The sequence below is a fragment of the Oxyura jamaicensis genome, chromosome 1, assembly GCF_011077185.1.
Source record: "Oxyura jamaicensis isolate SHBP4307 breed ruddy duck chromosome 1, BPBGC_Ojam_1.0, whole genome shotgun sequence".
Classification (NCBI taxonomy): Eukaryota; Metazoa; Chordata; class Aves; order Anseriformes; family Anatidae; genus Oxyura; species Oxyura jamaicensis.
Window position 1 is genome coordinate 58,416,918 of NC_048893.1, and position 26,437 is coordinate 58,443,354.

Consider the following 26,437-nt stretch of genomic DNA (forward strand, 5'->3'; position numbering starts at 1 on the left):
TCCTGCAATTTTTTCAATACTTTTTGATATTTTGTGTGTTTGTTTTTTTGTTTGTTTTGTTTTTTTGTTTTTTTTTCCTAAAATCCCTGGGTCTGTGATTTACTCAATTATTTCAGATGGACTCACCTTCCTTCTCCGTTTTTTTCCCCTTAAATTTCTAGCAATCATGAAAGCCCAAAACTATGAAATGAGCACACTCTTTGGCCTGGAAAAATATATTTTTGAAGTGTTTTGATTTCTAAGTCTCATTCTCGCACAGAGGTTTTCAACCTGGGTTGATCTGTAGTTCAGATTCAACACTGGAAATGTACAAGTTCCATGTATGCAGATTCCTGTACAGCACATGAGAACTCATTCCTCTTAGCCACCATTCATGAACTCCTCTGACATAAATGGTTCAAGGGCTGAAAAACCCTTTTAGTGGGATTGTGGCTTGTGTTTTTCCATGCACAACAAGAGAGCAAGAAGCAGCTGGCCTATTTAAGAGAGAACACCTTTAAATATCCAGTTTAGTGAAAAGACATGCAAGTGCAAGAACTTCTTAACATTATAGAAATAGTTTTGCTACTTCATAAAAAACAAACAAACAAACCCTACCACCTGCTGCTCTTGCACCATTGTGCCGCTGGCAGCTAAATCCCTGAAGTCTCTAAAACCTACCCCAGCCCTGAGGAAGGTGGGAGGCAGCTCCTAGCTCTCCCCTGCTGGGGACACGAGGGAACATGGAAGCTGTCCTCTACTGCCTGCAGTGAGAGCACTCGTAACTTGAAAATGCTCTAGTCAAGAACATCCAACAGTGTAAGAGCAGCCCTCCTCTTACCAGCACATTGCTATGGGCACTAATTCTAAGAAAGCAGCCACAGGAGTAGATCCAGAAAACATGGTAAAACACGAGGGAAGAAAGAAAAATTACAAAGAGTTTGGACTCATCCCTGCCTGTTCCTATTGACTATAAGACTATAGACAGGACAGACAGCAAAGCATAGCGCTGGACATACAGCCTGGTGGGGTTTGTTTTCCTGCAGTGCTCAACTGCTTAAAAACTCTGGCTGAAATTCTTATTTCTTGGTACTGCAAGGCATAGTTTCATGGATATACTTATTTTCTCCCCAAAAGTTACTAAAATTATGTCAATTTTCTTCATTAGCCTGCTTTAAGCAAGTCCTATGAATGCAACACCAGTAATGAAATTTGCCTAGCAGATCACAGATAATAGTTTTCAGAAACTTTCTACTCATACACATCCACAGCATGTCAAAATAATTTAGTCTCCAGGCAGCTTTTCCTACAGCAAGTGTTAGCAGGTGACTAACAATAAGAGGATTTTGTCAGCAAAGACTTACAGAACAAGTCACTTCATGCCATCCAGCTGAATTCAAACTAGAACAATCAGGGTGAACTGGTCCATATTCCATACAATCAGCATCTCCTGTATCTTAAAGTCATCCTGTCAATCCTTTTCAAATGAACCAAGAGCAAATAAGTCCACCTTTAATGCTATTTTCTAAATGAAATCAGATGTACATGTAAAACCGGTATTTAAATGGGTTTTACCTAGTAATGAGTCAGATATTGACAGAACAATCACCATGAAAACCAAGGTAAGGAGCACTATAATCGCATTAATAATTCAAATCTCAGCATGGATATTGATGACTATGCACTTAAAAGAGGATATTGGGCTGTAGCTGGAGTTAGCCCAGATTTCCTGAAAAGTTGTTGGAACATAACAGAGACACACTTGGGAGATTTTACTGTAAGAGACCAACCAAAGACATGGCAGCTCCTCGTTATTAACATAACCTGGACAATCAGAAGCATTATAAAAGTTGAGCAAGGAATAAAAAAGACCAGCACGAACAGGCTGACAGAAGGTGAAGGGTGGGAAGAGTAAGTGAATTAAATCCGGTGGCAGAATCCCCAGTACTTCCCCTCCCAGGCTGGGATGGCAACATTTGGGGCACAGAACAATAGCATTCAGAGGTAGCCAATTCCAGTTACTGCTTAGGAGCAAGCAATGCTACAAGCTTTAAACTAAATGTGTACCATCAGCAAAAACACAAACAAATAGAAAGGTCGTGCAAGCCAAAACCACTCAGAACAAACCAGTTGGGGCTAGTTATCGTAATCTGCTCTATTCACATAACTAAGTTTGTTTCACTGAGGGCATGAACTTTCTTGGAAAAGCTCAGGTAATTAACTGCAGGAGCTTATGCATTTTCTTTCCCCTCAAGTTTATTTTACCCTGAAATTAGTGCTGCTTGCACACAACTTTCTACCAATTCACTCAAAAAGCTGAGTTTTGCTTGTTCTTTCCATAGGGGACACTTAAAGAGATGGTAGTACTAAAGTGCAGGATCCTTTTCAATTCCTCCTACCACCTAACCATAATTCCCAATATTTTGGATAAATACAAATAAAACTCTTCCTTACCTCTCGGAAAAAGAGCAGGTTTCCAATGAAAGGAAGAGGTGGAGGATGTCTGATCCCTACTTTGCTTAGTTTGGAGAAGGCAGAGGTAGAGTACCTGGAAAAAAATAAAGAAGTAAGTTAATTTTGGACCTTGTTAGGATAAGACTTCCATAGTAGTTGGTTCAGGTGGCTTCCCTAGGTTCAGAGAGGGAGAAGATGCTTTCTGTATTGGCCAAACAGAACCATCAGTGAGGTGGCATTGCTCAGCCACAGGAGCAAACAAAGCAGTGGTGCTTCTGAGAGGACAGAAAAACAAAGGGACTCAACCACAGGCCTACAAACTGGGCAGTGGAAATGGAGAGCTGCTCCTCTTCCCCAGAAGGTCGTGTGTGCATCAGAAGCAACTCGCTAAAGCTACATGAGGTTACAGCGAGATTGAAATGGGCATTTGGGTTCCGACTGTTGTGGCACAGCTGGGAAAGAAGCAAGACAGATCTTCACACGATTATTTTCTTTTTTTTTCTATCACCACTACCTATACAGATCACAGAACAGGAATTCAAACTAGTTGCAGTTGTGAGCGAGCCAAGACACTGTCAGTGTTTTCAAGTCAAGCCTGGTATTTGGGCCAGATATGCTGATTAAGTGATTTCCCAGCTGCCAGTCAGCAAATTAAACAAAGATAAAAAATACAGGGAAATAAAACCCAGACTGAAAAGCTTCGTGCATCCCTTGTTTCAGATGAAACTGTGGCATGTTGGCAGGGACAATACTGGGTGGGGGAAGAAACAACCCCAGAGCCCTTTTACCCCCTCTTCTTAACACACACTATGAGTTTAAGTCGGTGGACTTCAGGTGGTGAAGCCTGGAAGAACAGGAGCTAACAGCAGCAGTTTTAATTAGCCAAAGACACAATAATACTGATTATTATCACGTTGAACACTAACACTAGGTGGACCAGGGCAAAAGATCATTGACATTAATAAAGGCTGTGTCTTGATTAGCATCCCAGCTCAGAGCAACAACAATTTTAAATAACTTTCCCAGTTGCCCGTTTACTTCATGATGCTTCAGTGTCTGGGGCAGTTTTGGTACATGTGAACTACACTTTTTTGAGAGGAAACCAAGAAGAAAGTGAACTTGAGGCTCTGCTCTCATACTTTATCTATTAACAGGGCAGTTCTGAACTAACTAGTGGCCCTTCAGCTTTGAACTGCAATCACGGTGAGACTGTTTGGTCCTGGAGATCAAATTAAATCTAACCCAAAGTAAAAATCATGAGCTGCATATAGTGTAGGTATAGGGGTCATGACGTCAGCTGCCTTAGTCTGCTGAGCCGGCAATTCACCTGAATTGCGTAAGAGACACAGCCAGAAGCAGTGCCCTGGGATCCCAGTGAGCTGACTCCCCCTTTAGCCCAGCTGACAGTCTCGTTGACTCCAAAGACCGTGCTTAACCCACTGCTATGACTTGGACAAGTCTGCTTTCAGATCCCATAAGCTACATACCGCCTCATTTGAAACACCCTACATGATGCAGGCAGGAATGTTCTGGTTTAATTACGTGGACAAATAGCGCACAATTCTTGTGGGACAGGGAACTTGGGGGAGAAAGAGTCGGTGGCAGAAAAAGGCCCCTCCCTTCAGCAGATGGGAAAAGATGCTCTGTGAAGTGAAATATAGGAAATTAAGAGTATTAAATCTCACGTGACCAGCAAAACAGAACAGGACTTAAGTATCTAGTTAGCAGCTTTTTGTACATCTGTTTCTTGAGAAGACTTCCTGCAGCACAGTACCTATTCTCTTAATGGATTTTCTTTTGTGAAGATACTTTTCAAAAATTATAATCAGAAGATACAGATCTGAATATATTTAAATATCAGCAACGTGCTTCCTATGTGGTAGTACAAACCTTCCCAAAGACAAACCCCCTAAATAGAAGTGATGTCTCTATGCAGGAGTGCTATTTCAGTATTACAGGGTATTGTGGGAAAAAAAGGCACAGAAGTCAAGATTTATTATACATTTTGTATATATTATTGACTTTTTGGCTGCATAACTGCTTTTAAAAAATAAGGTTTATTTGCTTGGGGTTTTTTGTTTGTTTGTTTGTTTTTTAAAGCTGAACTAGCTAATATTCTTTGGGAAGAAAAAAAAACATTTTAACTTCAAAATGACAAACAGCCTACACGATACATTTTCTTCCCAAAAGAGAGGATTTTTTTTGCTGCTGTTTGAAATCTGCCTAAAGTGTCTTTGTGTCACAGCAAAGACCTCATCTTCTGTATGTAAACAGTGGAAGAGATGAAAATCTCTCTCAATGGAAACCAGTCAATTTTGCAGCATTTTCTGCTGGATGTTTTTGCTGTGGAATACTTGACAGGTTACAAAACAGCAGCCAGGGATGCAACTAACTACTAATTTCACTGCAGACTGGACACTGTAGACCCCTGATCTTGTACTGCAAACTCAAACAGTCTTACACAGCACAAATTAATTGATGCGATCACCAAATATTTCAGAAGGAGCAGAATTAATGAGTATGGTGCTTGAAACTCGGCACCCAGGTTCATAAGACATGACGCACACCTGGACTCTGTGGACTATTTATGCTTAGATGAGCAGTTCATCTTCGTTAGCTTCTGAACTTTATTGGCAGCTCCATCCCAATAATTTGCTTTCCTTTTTCCTCCTAAGAGCTTTTTCTCTGGTAGTTTTCATTCAGCTACATTTGAAGTAGGTTTTCAAAATGCAGAGAAACAGCGTTTACAATGAGATGGGAAACAGAAGCACTGCAGTCACTGAAGTATACCAACAAATGGACAGGGTCAGCAGTAAAAATAAAATCTAAAAATCTCATCAATAAACGCATATAGCTCTGTCTCTGATTTCATTGCATTTCTGGTACTGTTGAAATGCCTGTAGTTTTGCAGAGAAGAGCATGCAAGTACTTCAGGACTGACCATGTTGCATGCGCAGAAGAAGGAATATTTAGCATTACAAAGGTAATTTTGACTTTAGCCATTTCTAACATAACAGCTTATGTTCTGCAACCTTAATCATCACTTTAAGAGATTCTCCCCCACCTCTCACCTCTGCAATATTTCAGCTCATGCCCACCAACTGGAGGGTGGGAGGAGGGAGAGGAAGGGGTGTTCTGGAGTTCATTAAAAAAATAATTACAAATTTTTAAAAAATCTGTCCTGTGTAACACACAATGAACACCAGCAATGCATGCCTCTGACAGCTTCATGGCACAAACCTTTGCCTCTTCAGCCAGGAGCATCTGATAACTGGAACAGGCTAATTTATGTGATTCAGCTACTCAGCACACCCATGACACACACTTGGCCAGTAGCACACAGCTCTGCAAGCTAAGTGCCGGGGAACAGAGTGGCCACGTTTTGTTGCTGAGAAGGGGAGATGGGCCAGAAGATGAAGAGTGGAAACAGGCAGAATTGTTTTGCAGGTAGGAACACTATGTTCATCTCGAGTAGCTGACATCTACATGAAACGGTTCTGGAAGTCTTATTTCTCACTCTGCTACTTAATGCACTTCTGTGTTAATTTATCCCCAAAAATTTATTCGATAGCAGGCAACTTCCAAAATAAAAAATGCTGTTTCTGTGTGCACACGCTAAGGGTAGAAGACTATCCATCAGACTAGCAAACAGGACAAAGTCAGTAACTACTGGCCTTTCCCCTAAGCGGAAGAGTATTTATAAGGAAAATGAAAGAAAAAAAATCTCCAAAGATATACACAGCTATATTATTGCTCAGAAATATACATTTCCACCTTTCATCTTAAATACTACCTGCAGTTCTGATACTTCGTAAGAAAGAATCTAGAAATAGAAGAGATACTGGGAGGTGACCAAAATGACCAAAGATACAGAACAACGTCTCTACAAGGAATAAATACCCAAACTATAATATTAACCTTGGAAAAAGAAGCAACTGATGCAGCATGACAAATACATATAAAATCCTGCATGGCTCAGAGAAGATAAATAAAGAATTATTACTCATCATTGCTAAAAATAACTAAATAGAAAAGCCACATACAACAAATAAATGTTCAGGTGGCAGGATTAAAATGAAGCAATTTTCCAAATAATCAATATTCTAACTACGGAACTCCTTGCTACAGGATGTTGTCTAATCTAGGTGCTTAAAAAGCCTCAAAAAGTGATGGAAGGAAAATCAGCAGGTATTTAATTCATGAATTTTACAAATGTAAAAGGGATACATGGAAAAGTATTAAAGGGAAGGAGAGAAAAAAATATTTTCATAAGCAGGGAACTAGTCTGTAGGCTCCCAATGGCAGCATGAGATTAGACTGCTAAAAAGCCTAACATAAAATTTCAGACACTTCAAGTTTTCTAAAGAAGATGGGAGAAAGGAACCTTTGTGCAAAGAGGAGCATGATAAAGGTAAGACTCTGATGGCAACAGCATTGACTGGACAACCTACCACATTTTCACTCAAAGAAGAAAGATACCCTAATATTTACACAGGTAGGGCTTCTTGCACAACTATTAATTTAAAACCCTGGCATTATATTTTGAACAAAGTGACAACACATCAAAAGGAACCAGAGGAACAGCAGTAATGAGGTGGATCAATAAACAATTCAATAACTCTTTGAAGGCATTCAAATGGCCTCTCAGAGCTAGATGATCCCTGTGCAGACTAAACATAACTGTTAAAAGAAAGTTGGCATGCCAAATACATTCCTGTAGGCCTGCAAGGCTGACTTAAGCTATCTGAAACACGAACTTCCCGCCACAAGACACCATGCAAAAAATGAGAAGGAATCCAAACCAACAGGTAATTAACATAAGTTGCAATGGATATAAGTGACAGAACTAGCTATCTGCCTCACCAGTCCAGTTCTGATCACTACTGAAAGAAGAAGTATTATACAGTCTACCATTAACTGCAATCAATTCATAGAGCAGATAACATTCACAAGTTGCCAAATCTGCATCACAGAGTTCAACATACCACTGAAATCACCCCAAATCCCTCTCTCCATAGAAAGTGCGTCATTCCTTCTGCATCCACATAATGCACGTCCTAATAATACTTGAAAGCTATAAACTAGGACACTCAGAGAGAAGGAAAAAAAAAGTAATGTTTTTTAATCTTTCGGGGAGCTGGGAGGTGTGTTATTTTGGAAGACTGAGTAGGAAAACAAAGCATTTTGCTGAAATAATGGAAAACGTTCCTGCCAAGTAAGACATAATCATGCATTTTTCACCTATTTGCCTCTATTTATGTATACCCACACTAGGTCCCAGTTAACACTGGGATGTACTTTTGCTCAAAGTAGTGATAATACACAAAATAATGGTAGCCTCCCAAACATTACAGTGATGGCTCATATAAAATATATAAGCCTTCCTGGGAGCCTGGGAGCCCTGCCTAGAAAGCAGTCTCACCAAAGCACTGATATCATCCCTGGTCTCACTACAGAGTTGAAATTTCTGCTCTTAGTTCTCTCTGGGAATTTTTGCATTATGAATACTGTAGCACAATCACTGGAGAGCTGCCATCACACAAGTCTTTCTTCTCATCTGATACTCAGTACACATAAGACAGAAAATCATGATTTGGTCCAACAGAGGAACACACAGAACACAGGTCCTGAAAGCAGGTATTCCAGGGAGTATTCCAGACAAGGCAGATACCACCTCTGGTTATTACCTCCAGCAACTGAACTCACAGAATAAAAAAAGACAGCCAGCCAACCCCAGAACACAGGTAAGTCTTGAAGCACTCTCGCCCAAAGCCGATGGAAAACTGAGGAAAGGAATACTCTCTTATAACCTGTTCTACTAACTTCAGTCAAAGGCTACCAAATTGCCCTTTACTGTTACCTATCTGTAGCTCCGGTGGAAATGAAGGTTTCTGCTGAGAAGTGCACTTGGATATTTGACTGTTATTAAGAAAAAAGAATATTTACAAGTACAGTTTTAGTATATTCTTGAAATAAGCTTCAGAAGAGACTTTAGCCAGTTTGGGATACGGCTGAGTACTGCAATTTCATTTTCAAGCTCAAAAAATATATACTTTTTAAACTATTAATTTATGGGGCTGTAATACCAGTTCCAGAGATAATGAGAACTTCCATGCAATGCCTGCTCTCCTTAATCACTTGTTTGCACTCCCAATGTTTGAATTTTGAAATAATTGCACAAGAATAAGACAGACATTACACACACTTGCACCATCTGCCTCCACAGGGGCAGATGTTTTCCAGCTGCGAAACGTAAATGACCACAGGATTATTATTCCTGGTGCATTAGCAAGTGCTTTAATGAAATAATGTGCAGGAAAGGCCAAATTATATGCCCAATATCACATTTATCCCTCATCTATCTACTAACAATCATTTTTTAATCCATACTGTTCTGGTCTGCTGAACAATTCTTTTAGTGTCTCTTATAATAAGAGAACCGATAGGCTCAAGGGACTAGTTGTAGTACGGCTGCAGGTTGTCACAGTGCATTTAAAGTTTGGGGGGTTGCTTTGGTTTCAAAAATAATAAAAAAAATAGCAGTGAATCAAAGCCAATTAAATAAAAACAAACAAACAAACAAGCAAGCCCATACAGAAAAGCAAGATGCTTCACCACGCTCCAGAGTAGCCCTGGGAGAGACAGATGGTACAGCAGGCCAATGACAGTATTTCATCACCTCTCTCAGGGTGCAGCCCCTTCACACTGGACAGCAACTTTCCCAAATAAAGAGCAAACGAACGAGACATAAATCCACAGTTTCAGCCTTTCACAGTGGGCTCAACAGTAGGTGAGTTCACTGCACTCTTGTGTCTCTGTGGTATCCCTGGGAAGGGAGGTGCGGCCTACATCCAGCTCTGGGCACGAAGCAGGAGTGTCCACGGCAGATCTGAGGTTTCCTGAGTATGGGGGACCATACAAAAGGTCCACAAGAAACCTGGGGCAGAGCTGAGTCCTCATGTCACAGCCAACTGCCTTACCTGCAGGACTAGCCTTCCTTTTGCTCCCCAGGATGACTGGCACCATATCTCCTCCTTTTCCTACCTTTTCTTCACACAGATACCGTGTGGCATGCACAAAAGCAGTACCACCTCCAGGCCACAAGTGTTCTTCCTTCAGCCATGAAGACTGAAGTTTGCATAAACAAGGGTGGTTTTACAAACATGATTTTCAGAAATCAGTAAAATTTCATAATTTTTTTTTCCTCCCTCCCCACATAATTACATATCTTAATTAGGCATCTTAATCACATAATTAAAAGGACAAGAAGTTTCAGCTTAATTAGCCTTGCTAATTGTTATGCAAGGTCCTTTCCTCATGATGTAACTCCACGTGCAGACAACATGGCACATGTTGCCGTGTGCACCACAACCCTTCCTACGTACCAGGAATAATGGTAAGGATGAGGGATGCAGTTTCATGTTTAAACAGAGGGAGAAAAGCCTGCTTGGGAGCGTGATCATTTCAGGTTTTCAGAGCCACACAGGAAGCACTCGCTAGGCCTCTGACCCACTACTTTATAGGGTCAGACATGGTCTGCAGCACTACGATGGCTGTGTTCCTGAAACATTACCTAGCACACACATCAAGCGACAACACACCACACAGGCAAAGCCAAGTCGTATTCCCAATAGCACACTCGTACCTCAGCTGTCACTTTCAAATCCATGCTGTTCTGGTCTATCAGACAACTCTCTTGATGTCTGTCTGTTGCTGTTGTCAGGGAACTGGTTTTAGAGTTCAGGAGCAGTACCGCATTCGTCAACAGCCACAGGACGTGCAGGGCCACTCAGTGACATTAAGAACAAGCTGGCACGAGGGCTGTACGGGAGAGGTGAAGGACAAAACTGCTTCAAGATAATCAACGCTTCCCATTGCTTCTAGGCCTGAGAGGGCTTCCTTGACTGAAGATGAGGTGAGGAACGCAGCCCTTCCTCCCTTTTCCAGACCAGCTTGTTGGCATGCACCAAAACAGACAAGATGGTTCTGGAACAAACCTCTAGGCATCTTCCTGCCTTGTAATCTCAGCTCTGACAGACTGCAGGGACAATTCACCTCCCTTCAGACTGTTCTGGATAAATGCAGAAATGCAGACAGACCTCATGATTACACTGCACATGAAATAATTTTTTGAACGTATTTATTAAAGTTAACATCAGTGGGGGCACCACCCATTCTGCGCATGGAACATTGCAGAGGTCCTGCTGAGCAGAAACGGATGTGATCAGGGAGCCAAAGATCATTTCAAAATGTGCAGAGTGCCTGAATTAATGGTCCACAGCCCAACTTGGTTCCGTCATTTCCTAACTTTTGTGTGCTTGACTTTACAACCTCCATAATGTGCCTTTAATGCAATTTTCTCTATGCAAGTTCTCAGGTTTTTAAAAAGCTCATTAAAAATCCATCACATTGCATCACTTTGCATCCCCAGGGGTCATCAAAAGACCCTAGGACTGCAGCAGAGGCCTCTGCCAAGTGAGCAAACTGTGAAGCTGACAGAAGCAGGTTGTCTTTCATGTGAGGGAGCTGCGAGGTACAGCCTGCCAGAGGGTCTCACCAATACTTCCTCAGGGAGAAAGAACAGCAAAACTGAAGTGTTCCCCAACAGATCTCTGCCTAACACAGATCTGCGTTCTTCCATCTCATCCATTCATCCTCCTTCATGCAGCTCTTTCCCTAGGTTCTTCTTCCCTAAGCCCATTTGTGCCAGACCACTTGCACAAGTCCCCTCCTTTCTCATCATATTGACATTTACATTACTCAACCTTTCCCTCCTCCCCAGCCACACTGCAAACAGGTGATGGGCAAGCAGAGAGGAAAAGGGCTGGCAGAGAGGTGGGACAAGCATCCTGCTTGCAGTTTTTGTGCCCAGGCCTCACTGATGCTATTGCACAGGGAATCAGTTACAGTGAAGTCTTTTCTGAGTTATTGTAGTTGGAGCAACCTGAGATGCTCGCAGGGACTGCCTGCCTGGTCAACCCTCTGCACAAAGGGTAGGAATATGCTTAGCAAAGACTGAACCAGAAATATTAGCTTAACATTATGAATAGGTAAAAAGCAAGATGCCAATGAATGTCTGCTAACTGCAATTTTTGAAGGCTTCCAATTGACCCAAATTTGCATGAGGAAGGAAGGCAAAGGGTACATCCAGTGATACAAAGAGCACCTCCTCCCACCAAATATTGCACACCTGTATCAAAGAATGGGGAAACTAATATAAGAGTCAAAAAAGACCTCTAGGAAGTATAACGTAAACCCAGAAAAATACCCACAATAAAACAAGCAAAACAACATTTTTCTTAAGCTCTCTGTCAGAAATGATGAACCTCATTTTAACTGAGATTTTTCAATAATTCCACCTAAGACACTAGCCCTATAAAACTTCAAGCTCAGCTGGTTAGAGTTTGATAAAACAATAGACAATTGAAAAATAGAGTTGTATAGTGGGAGCATCACACAACCTTAATTTGTGGTGCTCTCAGACTCACCTATAATTAAGTATGCCAGATTAGAAATAAAGGAAGTGCTGGCTCAGACCAAGAGCTCACATAAAAATCTCAGCTCATTGTTAGTTATTTTACGCAAGTTATAATCCATTATAGTAGAGGGTGACAATGACAACATTGTCTGACCTTTAATTACAGGAAAGATGTTATAATACTGTACATTACCAGACAGTCAAAGATAAAATTGAAATTAATACTGGAGACACTGCCTGCTCCCCAAGACTTGGGAACTGGGAGTACTCTGATGCTACAAGGAGAAAGGTTGCCTCTGATTTTCTTTTCTTGCCCAGATTTTCATTCCTCCTCTTCTTCCCTTTTTCTTTATTCTCAAAGACATCACAATGATTAAAGTACATTTTTTTCCTCCACTTCATTTCCAAACCACGCAGATACAAAGGAGGCACAAACACCTCTGGAGGAGTGATCTCATGGCCTGGAAGGTGGCTGAAGTAGCCACGTTAAGCGGCATAGAAGGAGCCACTGGAAAATGAGAATGCTTCAGGGAACAAATGTTAATCTACTACGTCATGAAATAGACCCAGAGCTGGCAGCAAAGTCCCAGAATTAAGCACGAGAAGCTACCACACACATATCTAAAAAGTGCAAGTCTAGAGATTTGTATTTTGCTGCATGATTTAATACCACTAGAATTAAAGTGAAGAGTGTCTGGAGCTCCCTTAGTGAAAAGCAGAAAAGCATTGTGGTCACCAAGAAACAATATAATTAATTCCTGGATGGAGGAAGAGGTGATCCTTCCATCCTCCTGAACACATGAACAGTAAGTGTAAGTTTGGAAGTTGGGTTCAAAGGCTTGTAGAAATACAAACACACACACGCACGCACACACACAAATAAATCCAGCCTCCTCTTTGCACCTTAGTCATGCCTCCATGAGGCACCTATGGGCTAACAAGAGTTGAGCCCACATGAAGGAAGGATAGTTCAGTCCTTTTCATAGCATGAATTCATCATATAAGAGATAATGTGAATAGGAGCAAGGTGTATGTGCAAATATCGTTGCCTACATCAGCAGCAGCAGGATACCCTTTAGCAACTGTAGGCATGAGACAGGAAGAACAGTGAAACTATTTTAATTGACTTTTAGTGTGCTTGAAGAGGCAGTCACCATCCCCAGTCTGCGTCAGCTATCGTGGGCCACTAGCCAAGGCTGATAACTACTACTACAAAACAGAAGGTAGTTGAATCAGTGCCAAACAATGCCAAAGGAAAAGCAGAATTTCAAACAGAGTGGATGAAAGGATCACAGAAAGCAAACTTGAGGAGATACTCTGAACTCAAAAAACTGCCCGCCCCCCCCCCCCAAAAAAAAAAAAAAAAGTGAACTCAAGCATTGCTCCCAAGTACCATCCTGATTAAAAGCGGAACAAAAGCATCCAGGGTTTCCTGGAACTCTGAATCACCCATTCAAACAACAAGGAAACTGAGCAACTGAGTAGAGGCAGGAATAGCAACACTGGGGTTAACACAAACTGTTAAACCCTGAACAGCATGGACTGAAAGGTATTTTCCTTTTTTAATCATTGAAAAATATAGCAGCATTGTGCATTACTCGTAAAACAGCCGATTGGACTGTTCAGACAGAAGTGTACTTTATAAGCTGACATGTTCCTCTCTGGGCTGGTGGTTATAAAAAAAAATGCTTGTTGCACATTATCTCATCTTCTGACTGCACTTTGAAGTCCATTCTGTCCATCCCTCCATGACATAGACAAGCTCTAATCCTTAAGAATAATTCTCTTAACTTTAAAGAAACCTTTGTTCAGGTCAGATAATTTTCATGTACAGGCTGACATGGAAATGGTTTTCCTGGAACAGAGTTGATTTGCATTGCTTGGCGTCACAGCACATGACAGCTTACTCCACAGTCCGTTCATCTGGATCATCCATAATCCACACAGTAACAGTCCTCTTTTCCATGGAGCAGTTGTGCACATGACAGGAAGAGCTAATTTTAATGAAGTGTCTTTGCTCGCGTATCAGTCATGTTCTTTCTTGAACTGTTTATCTGGCAGGCTGGTGGATGCAATTTGTAACCATTGCTCTCGGCTAACAAAGGAAAGTCCATTACTGTTGCCTGTTCCTTCGACTCTTGGGTCTTTAACATACAACAGACTCTTGCACGAGTAATGTACCATACGAATGCATTACAGACACACACACACACACACAGCATTTCTCAAAGGACCCACTATTGCAGTCCTGTCCCAGCTCACCCTCTCTCTGTTATCTAAACGGCCTCTAACGCTGCTGGCTCACAAAAGCAAAAGGCTTCAACACCACAATGGCAAGTTCACTGAGATGGTGACCATCTTTCCTTTACGCTGCACAGCCTTCATGCACACAGCAAAGCCCAGATCGTTGACAGGGGTTCCTAGCTCCTGCTAAAGTGAAAACGATAAATAAATCATCATCACGGGGTCCCCTAATGGGAAGGGAAGTCTGCATACTATCAGCCGATTACTTTTTAACTACGACCACGGACTGAAATTCCAGAGGGAGGTAACGATAGTGAGTCATTGCTGTGAACGATTCACCTTCAAACAGAGGCAGGAGGAAAGCTGAAGCCTGGAGAAGCCAGTTTTCCTCACCCTCCCCGCAGGAGCCCGGGTGCAGATCAGATATTTTCCAGAGGCAGAATGAAGAAAGTAGAGGCTTTAAAAGAGGTTATGAAGTTGATAAAAATAACAGGACCAACAAGAGACTTGAGATCTAGAACAGAAGAGCACAGGAGCAAGGCCCAATACAAACCACAGAAATCCTGGCAGGAAGAAAGGCTCTTGCTGAGAGAAAGGAAAGGCAGAGTTTCAGAAGTCACACGCAGGGGATGCAGGATCCTCAGCTCTACCTCACTACACCTCAAATAAGGCGTAGACTCAGCTACCAGGGAATAGGTTCAGTAATTATTACAGTTGTGTACTTTTAGCGCTAACTAAAACAATGTTTATTTATTTTTATGCTCATTACAGACCTGTTTTGTTATTTCCAGCTTCAGTTCGTCTCCTAGGAGCTAACCATAAACACGAAGCTAGAGGCCTGGAGTCAAATACGTGCACTTACTGCTGGGGAGTTTGAGTTTGGTGCCTCTCCTAAGGGAGCTACGCTGAAAGATCCAGTCACAGCAAAAAGGCAATGGGTTACAAGCTTTGAAGTGGGTGAGTATGAAAAAAGACACTGAGGAGAAAGTATTAGCACAATCGACTCAAACCAAGTAAAGTGTCACAGTACACAATGTACCATGTGCCCAATGAGGTAAACTGGAAAATAGTGACCCTCACTGGCCGCTGCTAGAGCTCCAGGAACTCTTTAATATTAAAGCTTATCTTCAAAGCGGTAAGTGAAACAGTGGCTGCAATGTAAACGCCTGGCAAAGACGATGGATTCCTATGATGGCATACCACACTGCATAATGGCTCTTTTATTTAGCTATTCCTAGTTTAGTTGCAGAGTAGGTAACTCAAGCTAGTCTACTTTTGATTCCTTCAAGGAACCATGTTTTTATATTAATGTATACATCCATATATGCACATCCATACTCACACCCACACACTGTAACTGCTCAGTTCCCCACAGAACAAAATGAGTATTTAACTGCTTTGTGTGTCTTGCTTGCTGTTTGTTTTCCACATGGGATTCTGTACATCATGCCTTCCTGCACGCTGAGCATCCACCTTTCACGTATCCCTTGAATTTGTATCTGCAGCAGAGGTGAGCTACGATGACATTCTGCTACCGTGCACTCACACTGGAGCCCTTCAGAAAGGGCTGTTCTCCTCCTCCTGGGAAGGCACCCTGCTGAACAATGCTCAGGAAAAACCTAACACGCAAGGCTGAAGATTTTCTACACTAGTCCTAACAGTTCCTGTCAGTTTTGTTCTGTTCCTTTCTTTTGGCTCTCTGCTGCGGAACCTGGTCCCCTCACAATCTCTTTTATTTCACAATCATGCAAAGGTCCAGAACCTTCCCATGACCACCACTCTAGTTCAGTGACCTCTCAGTTGGTGTACCATCTTTCTACCCTCAAGAGAAAACAGAAAAAGATAAACTCTAAGGATAACATCAGATAAGTTATACCTAACAGAATGGCTAAGACTCTCTATGCTAACAATACTGAATTTAACAGATCCCAGAACACTTCAAGTATTAGAAGGATTGCCAGCATAATCCCAAAATGTAAAGGGACAGGAGAAAAGCAGAGGTAACAAGTCAATTAGCTTGACAACATCCCTACATAAAATAATGGAACTATCAATTTGGGATGCCATCAACAAGGAATTAGAGGAAAGATGAAAACTTTAATTAATGCTTTTTAGTATTATCAGACAAGCCTTTCATTTTTTTATTTTTTTTTTTTTTTTTTTTGGGGGGGGGGGAGCAGGGATACAGCTATGGTTGATAAATATAACCCTTTCAATAGAATCAATTTGGGTTAGTCCAGTGCACTAGAAGCACTAGACCACTTAAATCTCGCCTAAAAGACCTCACACTACATGGAGAACTAATGTGATGCTAGATTAGACAAACTAAAAACTGGCTCAATTCTTGGCCACAAAACACAGCTGATAACCATGAGGTATTTATCAGCAGGTGCCTCAGCAGCGTGACTTGCCAGGATAGTTTTCCATTCACTAATAAAAGGAATCATGAAATTACAGCTATTATAAATCTGACCCCAGATTTTCTGTGCCAAGGGACACGTCCACCAGGCTCTGTCATCCTGCTGCTGTAAAGTCGTTGGAGTGGCCATGGGACTTGATAATTGGAAATTTGTCCTGGCTGCTATTTGATAAGTGTTGGGTTTTATACACCACCAGCAACAGTTCTGCTCACTTTAACTTCAGGAATCCCATCCTGACCGTGATATTTATAAGGGAACAATTCAGCCAGCAGGTCACCTATTGGACTTGGGCTGCAGGAGACAGTTGAGGCAACCCAAAGTGCTTGCTTGAAAGAGCACACTGCTGAAAAGCGTTTCCCTTCCCTCTACCACCCACCTCCACGTATCCCCTCCTGCTGCTTTCCCTGTGTCCATCTGATCCTTGCCTGAGCTGACGCAGCCTCTAGATCAGCAAACAAAACTGGCAAAAATGAACTTCTCTTGCTGGTGGTATTGTATCTAGAAGGAAAGAAAAGGGTGCCCATGTAGTTTAGCCAGACAGGTCCACTGAATGGTCAGGTGAGTGCCAGAGTCAGCACCAGACAGGGGTGATGGGAAGGGGAATATCCCTTCTGGCAGCAGCAAGCCATGAGGTCAGCTCAGTCACTGTGAAATGCTTCCCTTAGACACAGCGTCTCTTAAGCTCTTTCCTGGCAAAGTTAACACTGACACAAAGATTGGTGGGACGGCACAGAGCAACAAGGACAGGCTGCAACTACAGAAGAGGGAAATGAAGTCATCTGGCAGCCTGGCGATACATCTAGGAAGCAGAAACACAAAGATCATACCTCCAGCGCTGAAAGGAGCTGGAGCCTGCAAAGACTTAAGCAGGGAAGTGCTCTGAGAGCAAGCAGCTTTCCATCCTCCCTGACAAAGCCAAAACAAATGCATGGAGCTCAGTATAGCCATTACAGAAACATAACCTTGAATTAAGATGACATGTCTTGGGATGCATTAAGATCAAAGCAATTAACCAGGGGAGCTAGAGGACTCACTGTTGCTTTCAGCTTTTAGAATAGTGCCTTTTTTTCTGTCCTTAAAATAATAATAATAAAAAAAAAAGCCCGACCACACACCATACCTAACAACAGGACTTCCCCTAGCAAGTCTGAAGGAAAACAGCCTGAGTACATAGGAATTCAGACTAGATGGATGCATAGCTCATTCTGGTCTATAAATAAACAAGTGATTAACTATCACTCTAATTGTTGTTTGCTATCGATGGAAGAGGGACTATTTCCCTCCTTCTCCATCAGGGAGGGATTTGTGCTACCAGTACAAATCAGTGATAAAATCACGGAACTGGCCCCTTCCGCACCAGTGCAGCCACCCAAGTAAAGACAGCAACAAAAAGGCTTTGGTTAGAAACTGGCAACAGCTTATCTACGAAGACAAATACATTGCCTCTTTAAATGGGAGACTAAGCAGAGATACCAAGCGAGCTAACAATTAGCAAAGCAGCACCAGACATGTTTAGGCTTTTATGAACTGGAAGGTTTATTAGGATCAAGCACTTGACTTTTATTTTAGTGCCGTAGCCTACAATGTAGTTTCATTAAACGTGTTTTAGAGCATAGAGCCTTCTATCTATGGACCTTATTAAGAGGGCACAAGCACAAACAGATGCACGACCACAGCACCGCTACCATTTGGAACTTTATAGTGCATCACTGCAGGATTTTCTGCAAGCCTCTGGACAGAGAGAGAAGTACGTGTGGACATGCAAGCAGCTGTAAAGGATGCTTTCCAATCCACAGCTACTGCCAACAACCTGAAGCATCTTTTAAGAAAGGAGGGGAAAAAAGTGAAAAAAGAAAAAGAAAAAAAGAAAAGCAAAACTTACCCTTTCAGAATCACTGCACCCAAACAGACTCACTAATAAGTACTGTACTTTTTAAAGACACACTGATGAGAACAACCTCTACCCAAGTCCACTCTCCAACGTAAAGTGAGAAGCAACTCATTTTCTAATCTACTCCTAACCACCAGACTTGATGAAGTACATTCTCAGCTTCCAAATGCGAGCACCCAGAGGAGACCATGCATCCTTCAGCAGCTGTGCCTGCCATGGTTTACCACTCAATGAGGTGCAGGCAGGGAGGATTAATTATTCCACTAGCAACAGATGATGAAACTGAGACTTGCTACTATGAGCAGGCCACCTGTGGGCTTAGACCTCCTGAAAATTCAGGTTTTGTCATTACGCTTCTCTCCTGACAGATCAGAGCCAGAAGAAGAGTTGCCATTTTGAATCTGAAACAAGTCTACTTGAACAGACTCATAGCATTGAGAAAGGAAAAGAAAAAGATTTTGACAGCGGGACTGGGTGGTGGGACAACATTTGGGGATTGGGCTATCAGGAGTGCTTGGGACTGAGCTCAGGCAGGGAGGAGTTCACAGTTGCAGCTGCTGGCACCTTGGCAGAAGGGTAGCTGTGCCTCTTACCTGCGCCTGGCTGGCAAAGCACCGCAGGGAACAGCAGGGCCATGACTCAGAGGCCCTTGTGAAACACCAGCGGACCAGTCAGCCCGGGCTACCGCTGCTCCTATTGTTCCTCCAGCAAGTTGTGGCTGGTGAGAAAACAGGCTGCACGTCTCTAAAGCCTGTGGTGGCGGTGTGTTTGTTTATAAAGGTAATTCAGTGCTTAGGAAAGACGGTATGTCAGCTCAGGCAGTCGAGCCGCTGTGAGTTCGTGGTAATTGCAGCATCCAAGCTAGCTGCTCAGGCTCCCCCACCTTGCCAGGGACTTTGCCAGGGCCTTGCTTCTGCTCAAGCAGCAAAATGGCACTTCTGCACTCAGCTGATACAACTCCCGGGTTAGGAAACTTTTAAACAAAACAAACTTTCCTGGATTTAATTAAAAAACACAAGAAGAAGTAACCCAGGGGCTACATACTCCACATTATGCTCACTTATTGGAAATGCATTTTTGTGTTTCTCTCGTTTTAGAGGAGAAACATGCAGTTTGCATGGCTGCCTGCAGCTACGTTTTTCAAACTGGGGTGTCAAAATACAAAGTTCTTAAATCCACATTTAGCTATGCAAGCAAAGGGGCTCTATCTTAACCAGCTATTGCACAGCAATGCCCCAGCAACAAAGGTGCAGGTGCTCGACTTTTTCTAAAGAAAAAAAAAAAAAATTGTCACATTATTTATATGTGTCCAAATACAGGCACCTGAGGACAGCAAAGCAAAGAAGTTTTGACCACAAAGGCCAGAGCATTAAGAGGACAGAAGTGCCCAGCTGCAACGGCCTACAGCTGTACTAGAAACTCTAGGAAGAAATATAGGGGTGGGAAACAGAGGGGAGGAAGGATGAGATGAACAGAGGTGTATGCATTAAGTTTGCACCTCAGAAAGGAGAACAAGGCTCCTGTTCTCCCGGTGCCCCATCTCACCAATGCACAGCTCAGCCCTGAGAAGCACGGAGCCCGCAGGCTGCTGCCTGCCCTGCACCTTGCAAGGCAAAACTGAAACTGAACCACAGGCTTTGCCCTACTGGCTCCGTGTATAAAATTACCTTGGCCCTCAAAAGCTATAATTTGAAGCGCAGAGACACAGCTCTCACACAGCTGAGACGCACAACTGGCTGCTCAATTCTACCGAGTGTGTGCCGTCATGAACCCCTAATTATCTGCACCGTCATGTATAATTATTCAGCCTGAACATGTAGGAATCGTAAATATGGGAATGTTAGGCACACTTTCATACATTCAATAGCATCCTATGTTTGTACACAGGCGACTCTCAGGGGGTGTAACTAAGATCATACCCTCAGAGGGGCAAGCAAAATAAATAAAAGATTTAATGTACATGTCATTTATCCCAGGACCTCATATGAAAACAGAAAATCATTTCCTAAAATATATAATCAACAGTTTTCTTTTTTTCTTTTAAATTATTGGACACCGTGCTTCCATGACCTGCACTAACGACAGAAATTGAAGCTCATTATTCAAGCCTGCTGTGATCATTATGGAGAAAAACATGAGGACAGCGTCATGAGCAGGCAGTCCTATCACATAGTTTTTTAAGGTCAGTAAAAGTTACTGTGTGATTAGCTTGAAAAAGGGACATTATCACAGAAATACAAATGTGGAAGTGGAGGAAGGATGCAGTAGGGATATCACTATGCATGCCTGAACCGTCTTTTATGTAGTTGAATCTCACATTTGCAAAAATCTGGAACTATCCAAGTACCAAGCTCAGCATATAAAACAGGGTTAATGTAACCCAAGCAAGAAAAGGCTGGACAAATCTATAACAGCCGGATCTCATCCATTTCCTTCTGAGATTCGGGGTATCAGAAAGATTGAAACATTAATAGCTGCCTTATGGACTCATTACCTTACAGGCTTTAAAATCTGCATAAAAATAGATTCAAAAAAAAAAAAAAACTCATACTCAAATCAAGTACAATCGACTGCAAGCACATCAGACAGAGCCCCAGTTTTATCAGAGGGACACTGACACCACGGCACGTCTGCTCTGTGCTGGATCTGTGGGTGTGCAGGGAGGGGGAGAGAGAAAGGAGGAGAGCACAAGACCATATGTAAACATGTTGTTATCTATTTATTTCCTCTCAGACAAAAACGGTTAGCACAGCTCAATCAAATCTATTGAAAAAAGCTAGGGGCTCATTCAACCACCCGATTTCAACAAGCTCTTTCTCCCCGGGCCTTGTCCCACATGTGCTGAAGACCATGGGATTTCCTCAGCTGACCTCTGTGGGTTTTGGATCAGACCCACTCCGCAAGTAATCTCATTTGAAATGGTTGTGTTAATTAGCTGTACTGCTAGAATAAAAGCATTACAGAGCATGAGAAAGGCTGACAAAATCTGACTTATAGAAATCAGAAGCAAGGTCTGAACATTATAAAGGTAACATAAGGATTTTGCCCTTCCTGTAGTAGGGCAGTAATGTGATGAAGGGTGAATCATGCAGATAAGTGTGCAAACCTTTTTGATCACACATGCTATGAACTCGTCTCCAATATATGTATATTTATTTATTTCTGAATTATATACATGTATTACTGTACTAATATATTACGTACCTTATAAAACACATAAAAATATAAATTAAGAAAGGATGAGATAAACATGAAGTAAATGGTATTTTCATATATTTATTTATTAATGATACATAAAATGTTCCTCCCTGCTGCCCAACGAATTGTCTTGGGCACCCCTTGTCGTGCACACACCCCACTTTGGAGACCACTGCCATAGCGGACTCAGACATGTTCCTTTCCCCATTGCCAATGACATTTCAAAGCCCTAACCATGTACACGCAGCCCCTGGCTTGTTCTGTCAGGAAGCTGGGCAGCACAACAGATGTTGGATATCTGCATGTGCTGGCTGTCCCTGTATCGCAGCACTGCTCAGCACTGCTGGCTTCTGCTCAGTGCTTAGCTTTGTGAGGCTGTCCTCAAATTTCCAGTTACAATCAGTGAATTAAAAAAAAAAAATGCCCTTAAAATGATAGTTATATTTTGCAAACAGAATTCAAAATTTAAGTCTTCTGATCTTTGTTTTTACAGATTGAAAAATCACAAGCTTTGCTACACCTCTCAGTCTCTTTTTGTGTCTCCCTTCTTTTCTGTCCTTCCAAAGACATCAGCCTTCACTTTTTCTTTCTCCTGTTTCCATAGATATGAATAAGCCATCCACCCGTCTGGCTCTTTGCAAAACTTTTCCCCAAATCTGGCTGCAAAGTTGAATTTTTTGGCTCCTTTGCATCTTACCTAACAGCACCTCTTATTGGTCTCAATAAAAAAAAAAAAACAACCAAACTTTGAATTAATGAGTTCTGAGGCACGAAGTCAAGAGCACGTGTTATGGAGCTTATTCACACAGGGAAGCCAACATCACCTAATCAGACAGAGCTTTAAGGCTTTACCAGTTTATGAAAAGACTTACAGGATAACACAGGTGCCTGCAGTTGCAGGGGATTGGGCTCAGAGCCTCACAAGTCTTTTCCAGACTCACCCTGTCATGCTTTCTCCTTGCCACCTCTTGCCTGTTTACTACTGTTTATTGCTGGGCTGTCCCATAAGCAGTGGAAAGCAGAAAATGTGCCTTTGTTTAGTTTTTGACAGGCCTACTCAATCCTGTATTTCACAAGCTATAAAAAAAGCCACGTTAAATTTAGCGCACCACACCTATTACCGTTTCCAGCCAAAGGCAGGGCCTCCACACTTGTCTTCATGCTGACTGCTTTCCGTGTAAGCCATCCCCTTATTAACATCAATTGCAAATCAAACCGTAGAGGTGAAATTCATCACTGTGCACAGAGTCAGCAGGTATCCTACTTCAGCCCATCAAAACAGGTCTTACATTGAACTCTAAGTAGTGCTTAGGTCTTATATTAAGCCTTTGCAGAGCACGAACTGCACTTATTCTGAGTTAAATTTCATGCAAACCATAGCACTAGGAAAATAGACTTCAGCACTTAGGCACTGTGCAAATAGGTACTACAAGAAAAATAAAAAGAAAAAAAAAACCTTCTACAGATAGGCTAAAGGGCACTATATTAAGAAATACTTGATTTTTTTCTTCAATGCCATTTTAATCTAAGAAACCGATCCCTTTCTGAGCAAATTATAAGTGATGTGATCTGATAACCTGTAATGAACACATTATGTTCTCAAAAATGGACCTTAGCAAACAGGAAATACCTTTTAAGCTCCTCAAACTACATGAGCTTCCAAATGCATGTCTTTGTTACTGACATGCCAAAAGGAAAATAATCTTAGGAAAGACCCAGAAAACCCCACTAAAACCAGAAGCTGGTGTTCAGGAATGATCTTCCCTAATAGGTTTTTCTACTGACATAGTTCCACTGACTTTTATGGGAAAAAATAACCTAATTTGTGATAAAAGGAAAACACAAGCATAACTGCTCCTAGAGAAATTCTACAACCCTTGTATTATCTAACTTGCTGTCCTGCCCTATCTTGCCTCTTCTGCTGTGAGTTTAACCCAGGACTGCAGCTGGCCTCAGACTACGACAGGAGGGTAAGCACCACAGGGCTCCTAAAAACGTCACATCCCAGAGACCGAACCTACACCATTCTCTTGCTTTCCTTCACACAACCACGGCAAAACTATGTCTGCTGCACAAAACCTGAAGTGTTGCCAGACTGCCAGAACACCCTGCATTAGCAGTGCAGTGCTCCACTGTGGTGTGCCAAGGCCACCATGGTCAGGACCAAGTGCTCAGAGCTCTGTCAGCAGAGCTGTGGCGATCAAAGATCACACGTCTTTGTGTCCCTGAACATCATCATCTTGTCGTAAAGAACTATGCGTTAAGCCTGGTTTATTCTTCCAAGAGCAGATAAGGAGCACTGCTATGGAGAAGCAGGCCTTACCCTGTCCTGGCCAGATAGTGCTTCTCTTCTGGCAGAGAGGAGAAAAAATCCGCAGCTCTTTTAACCACTTCATCTCGCATTAAACTACTCGTCCATCGAAGTTTGAACTGGCACTGGAGGGATGGCACATCGCTGCAGAGCTTCACATTCGTGCCTGGCTTCTAGTCGGTGAAGGCAATGCCTGCCTCTGCTCCGTGTCAGAAACAGGCTCTGCTGCCCCAGAGCACCCGTGAAGGCTCTCTTCTTAGAAGGAGCGGTGCCCACAGTGGTGTTCCAAAAGACACACAGGCAGGAAGCCTAATCTGGGCTGCTAAAGCATTGCACTGGTTAGTGATTACAGAACTGCTAGCCCTCAGTTAACTAATCATGCTGTCTGCAACCAAGAGAATCTCATTAACCTTGAAAAAAAGGTTACCTACATGTAAACTGAGAGGAATACAGGAGGAGGATGTTGAGCATTTAAGTTCAGTAGATCTTCACTTTCACGTAAAAATTCCACTGATTTAATTCATTACAGACAACCTTTACACATTTTAAAATTAACATATACCAGTTTCCTTTGGTATATGTTATCCCTTTCTCTAAAGGGACAGACAAAAAAAAATGCAAGAAAAATTCTCAAAATTACCAACAAAAACTTGCAACAATTTTATTAGTTCTATTTAAAGAACATCAGACTTTGAGACAAACCTGTGCAGATGTGCGTGCATACCTGCAAGAAGTTTCCATGAACTATCTCACCTGTTTACACAATTCACAATTTTTGCACCAAAAAAAAAAAGGGGGGAAGAAAAGAAAAAGAACAAAGCACAGAAAATATTAATGTCCATTTTGCTGATGTCCAAGCATGACCGTGTGCACAGAAATTCAGAAATTGCTTCCCACTGTCACCTCCCTCAAACACACAGTGGCAGGACAGTTCCTTTCTTAAAACCACAAGACAGCACGAAGAGCCCAGTGCTGCACTTGCCCTGTAAGCCTACACACAGAAGGAAGTGTGATCCTCAGGGATGTGAGCATACGTGGGAGTGAGTTGTGGCTGGGGTGAGCGTTTGCCTTAATCAATCAGTAAAAAAAAGACACAAAGACACCTGAAGTCCCCAAATCCCCCCAGCCTCCTCTCTGTGCTTTTTGTAGCATCGCCCGTAAGCACGACTCCACTATTTCCTCCCACTCCATTTGTACATAACCTTCGTCTCCTCGCAGTACTGTGCAAGCCCATCAGATCAATAAAACCTTTATAATGCTCACAGGTGTTGTTGTGCATTCCTGTTCACGTAATAAATACGGCAATAAGCCAGGAAAGCCAAATGACTATATATGCTTTTAACAGGTTTAGGAAGAATGGAAGGGTGTGGGAGAAGGGGAAGGAAGGAGGGATATAAGGATAACACTGCATAATTGTTTTCATGGATATTTTTGTTTAAAAAAAAAAATGAAAACACTGACATGTATACACAACAGAGCAAATGAAAACAAAGAGGGTTTCTGGATTTTTTCAGCAGGTGATGGGCTAGGTGAGAGTTGACACTGCACACAATGAAAAAAATGCTCAAAAAGAGCTTCCACAGATGGAAGGGAGTAAAAACCAAACTGAGCTGTAGCAAAAATATATTAAATCAATCTTCAGTATAGACAGCATGAGCAAGTCTTTATTTGGAAACAGTTTAAGACACAGCCCTTCTTCCCAGCAAGAACACGTGCTGTTTCTGAATGGTCAACACGGTGTTGTAAGGCATGGCTGGATGTGCACCACCAGATCCTACAAAGGGAGAGCTGCAGCAAGATTGGTGCTGAGCTGGTAATCGCACCATGGTACTGAGGAACTGACAGCTATGAGAGCCAGCAAGGCCATGGGCACAGTGTGAAGGGTACATGCAGGGTCACCTGTTGGCTTGTCTGGGTGCTTGCATGAGCGAGGAAACACAAAGTACATCAGCAAACCTTGTTCCCAGTCTCCCCACTCTTCCTGTCATGGTTCCAGACCACCTCTTTTGGGTACGTGCTCCAGTCTGCAAGCAGCTGGAGGGCAAATAACAGTGTTAATCATTCAGCTCAAAGGCCTCATGGCCAAACAAGCTACAGGGAGCAGCAGCAGATAGGCAGACAATGAAACATGAGAAGAACACACATTGTCTTTGTGAGCACAGAGTAACAGCAGCCATCTAATGCTGCAGACTGACTGTCTTTCAAAAATGGCCCAGGCTGGGCACGAAGTCAAGATAAAAGCTGTGTGTTCTTCTTTGCAGCCCAAGTCATTTGTGTAGGTGACCACACAAGAGCTCACGCCGCAGGGCAGGAAAGGCACAAACATGGCAAGTCAGCTCTCAGACGGTGACAAGGCCATTTGTTGCGACCACAACTTTCCCCTTGCTCTGTAATCACTTCTTGCAGAACAATTGGAATAAAGTTCCAGGAATTTATTATAGATGCTTCGCTTTGTTATCAAT

The 26,437-nt window shown here is 42.3% G+C and overlaps 1 protein-coding gene across 7 annotated transcripts in view; it reads right to left on the reverse strand.

The window, feature by feature from the left end:
* The window catches only part of TBXAS1 (thromboxane A synthase 1), a 242,014-nt gene that overhangs the window by 175,213 nt on the left and 40,364 nt on the right, over positions 1 to 26,437 (reverse strand). For 6 of the 7 annotated variants that reach the window (XM_035343262.1, XM_035343278.1, XM_035343270.1 and 3 more), the window contains one exon: positions 2,434 to 2,527. In XM_035343262.1, the coding sequence (XP_035199153.1) occupies positions 2,434 to 2,527 (94 nt within the window). Of the gene's footprint in view, positions 1 to 2,433; positions 2,528 to 14,928; positions 14,947 to 26,437 lie in introns of those variants that run through there. The other variant, XM_035343305.1, reaches the window with a different exon arrangement.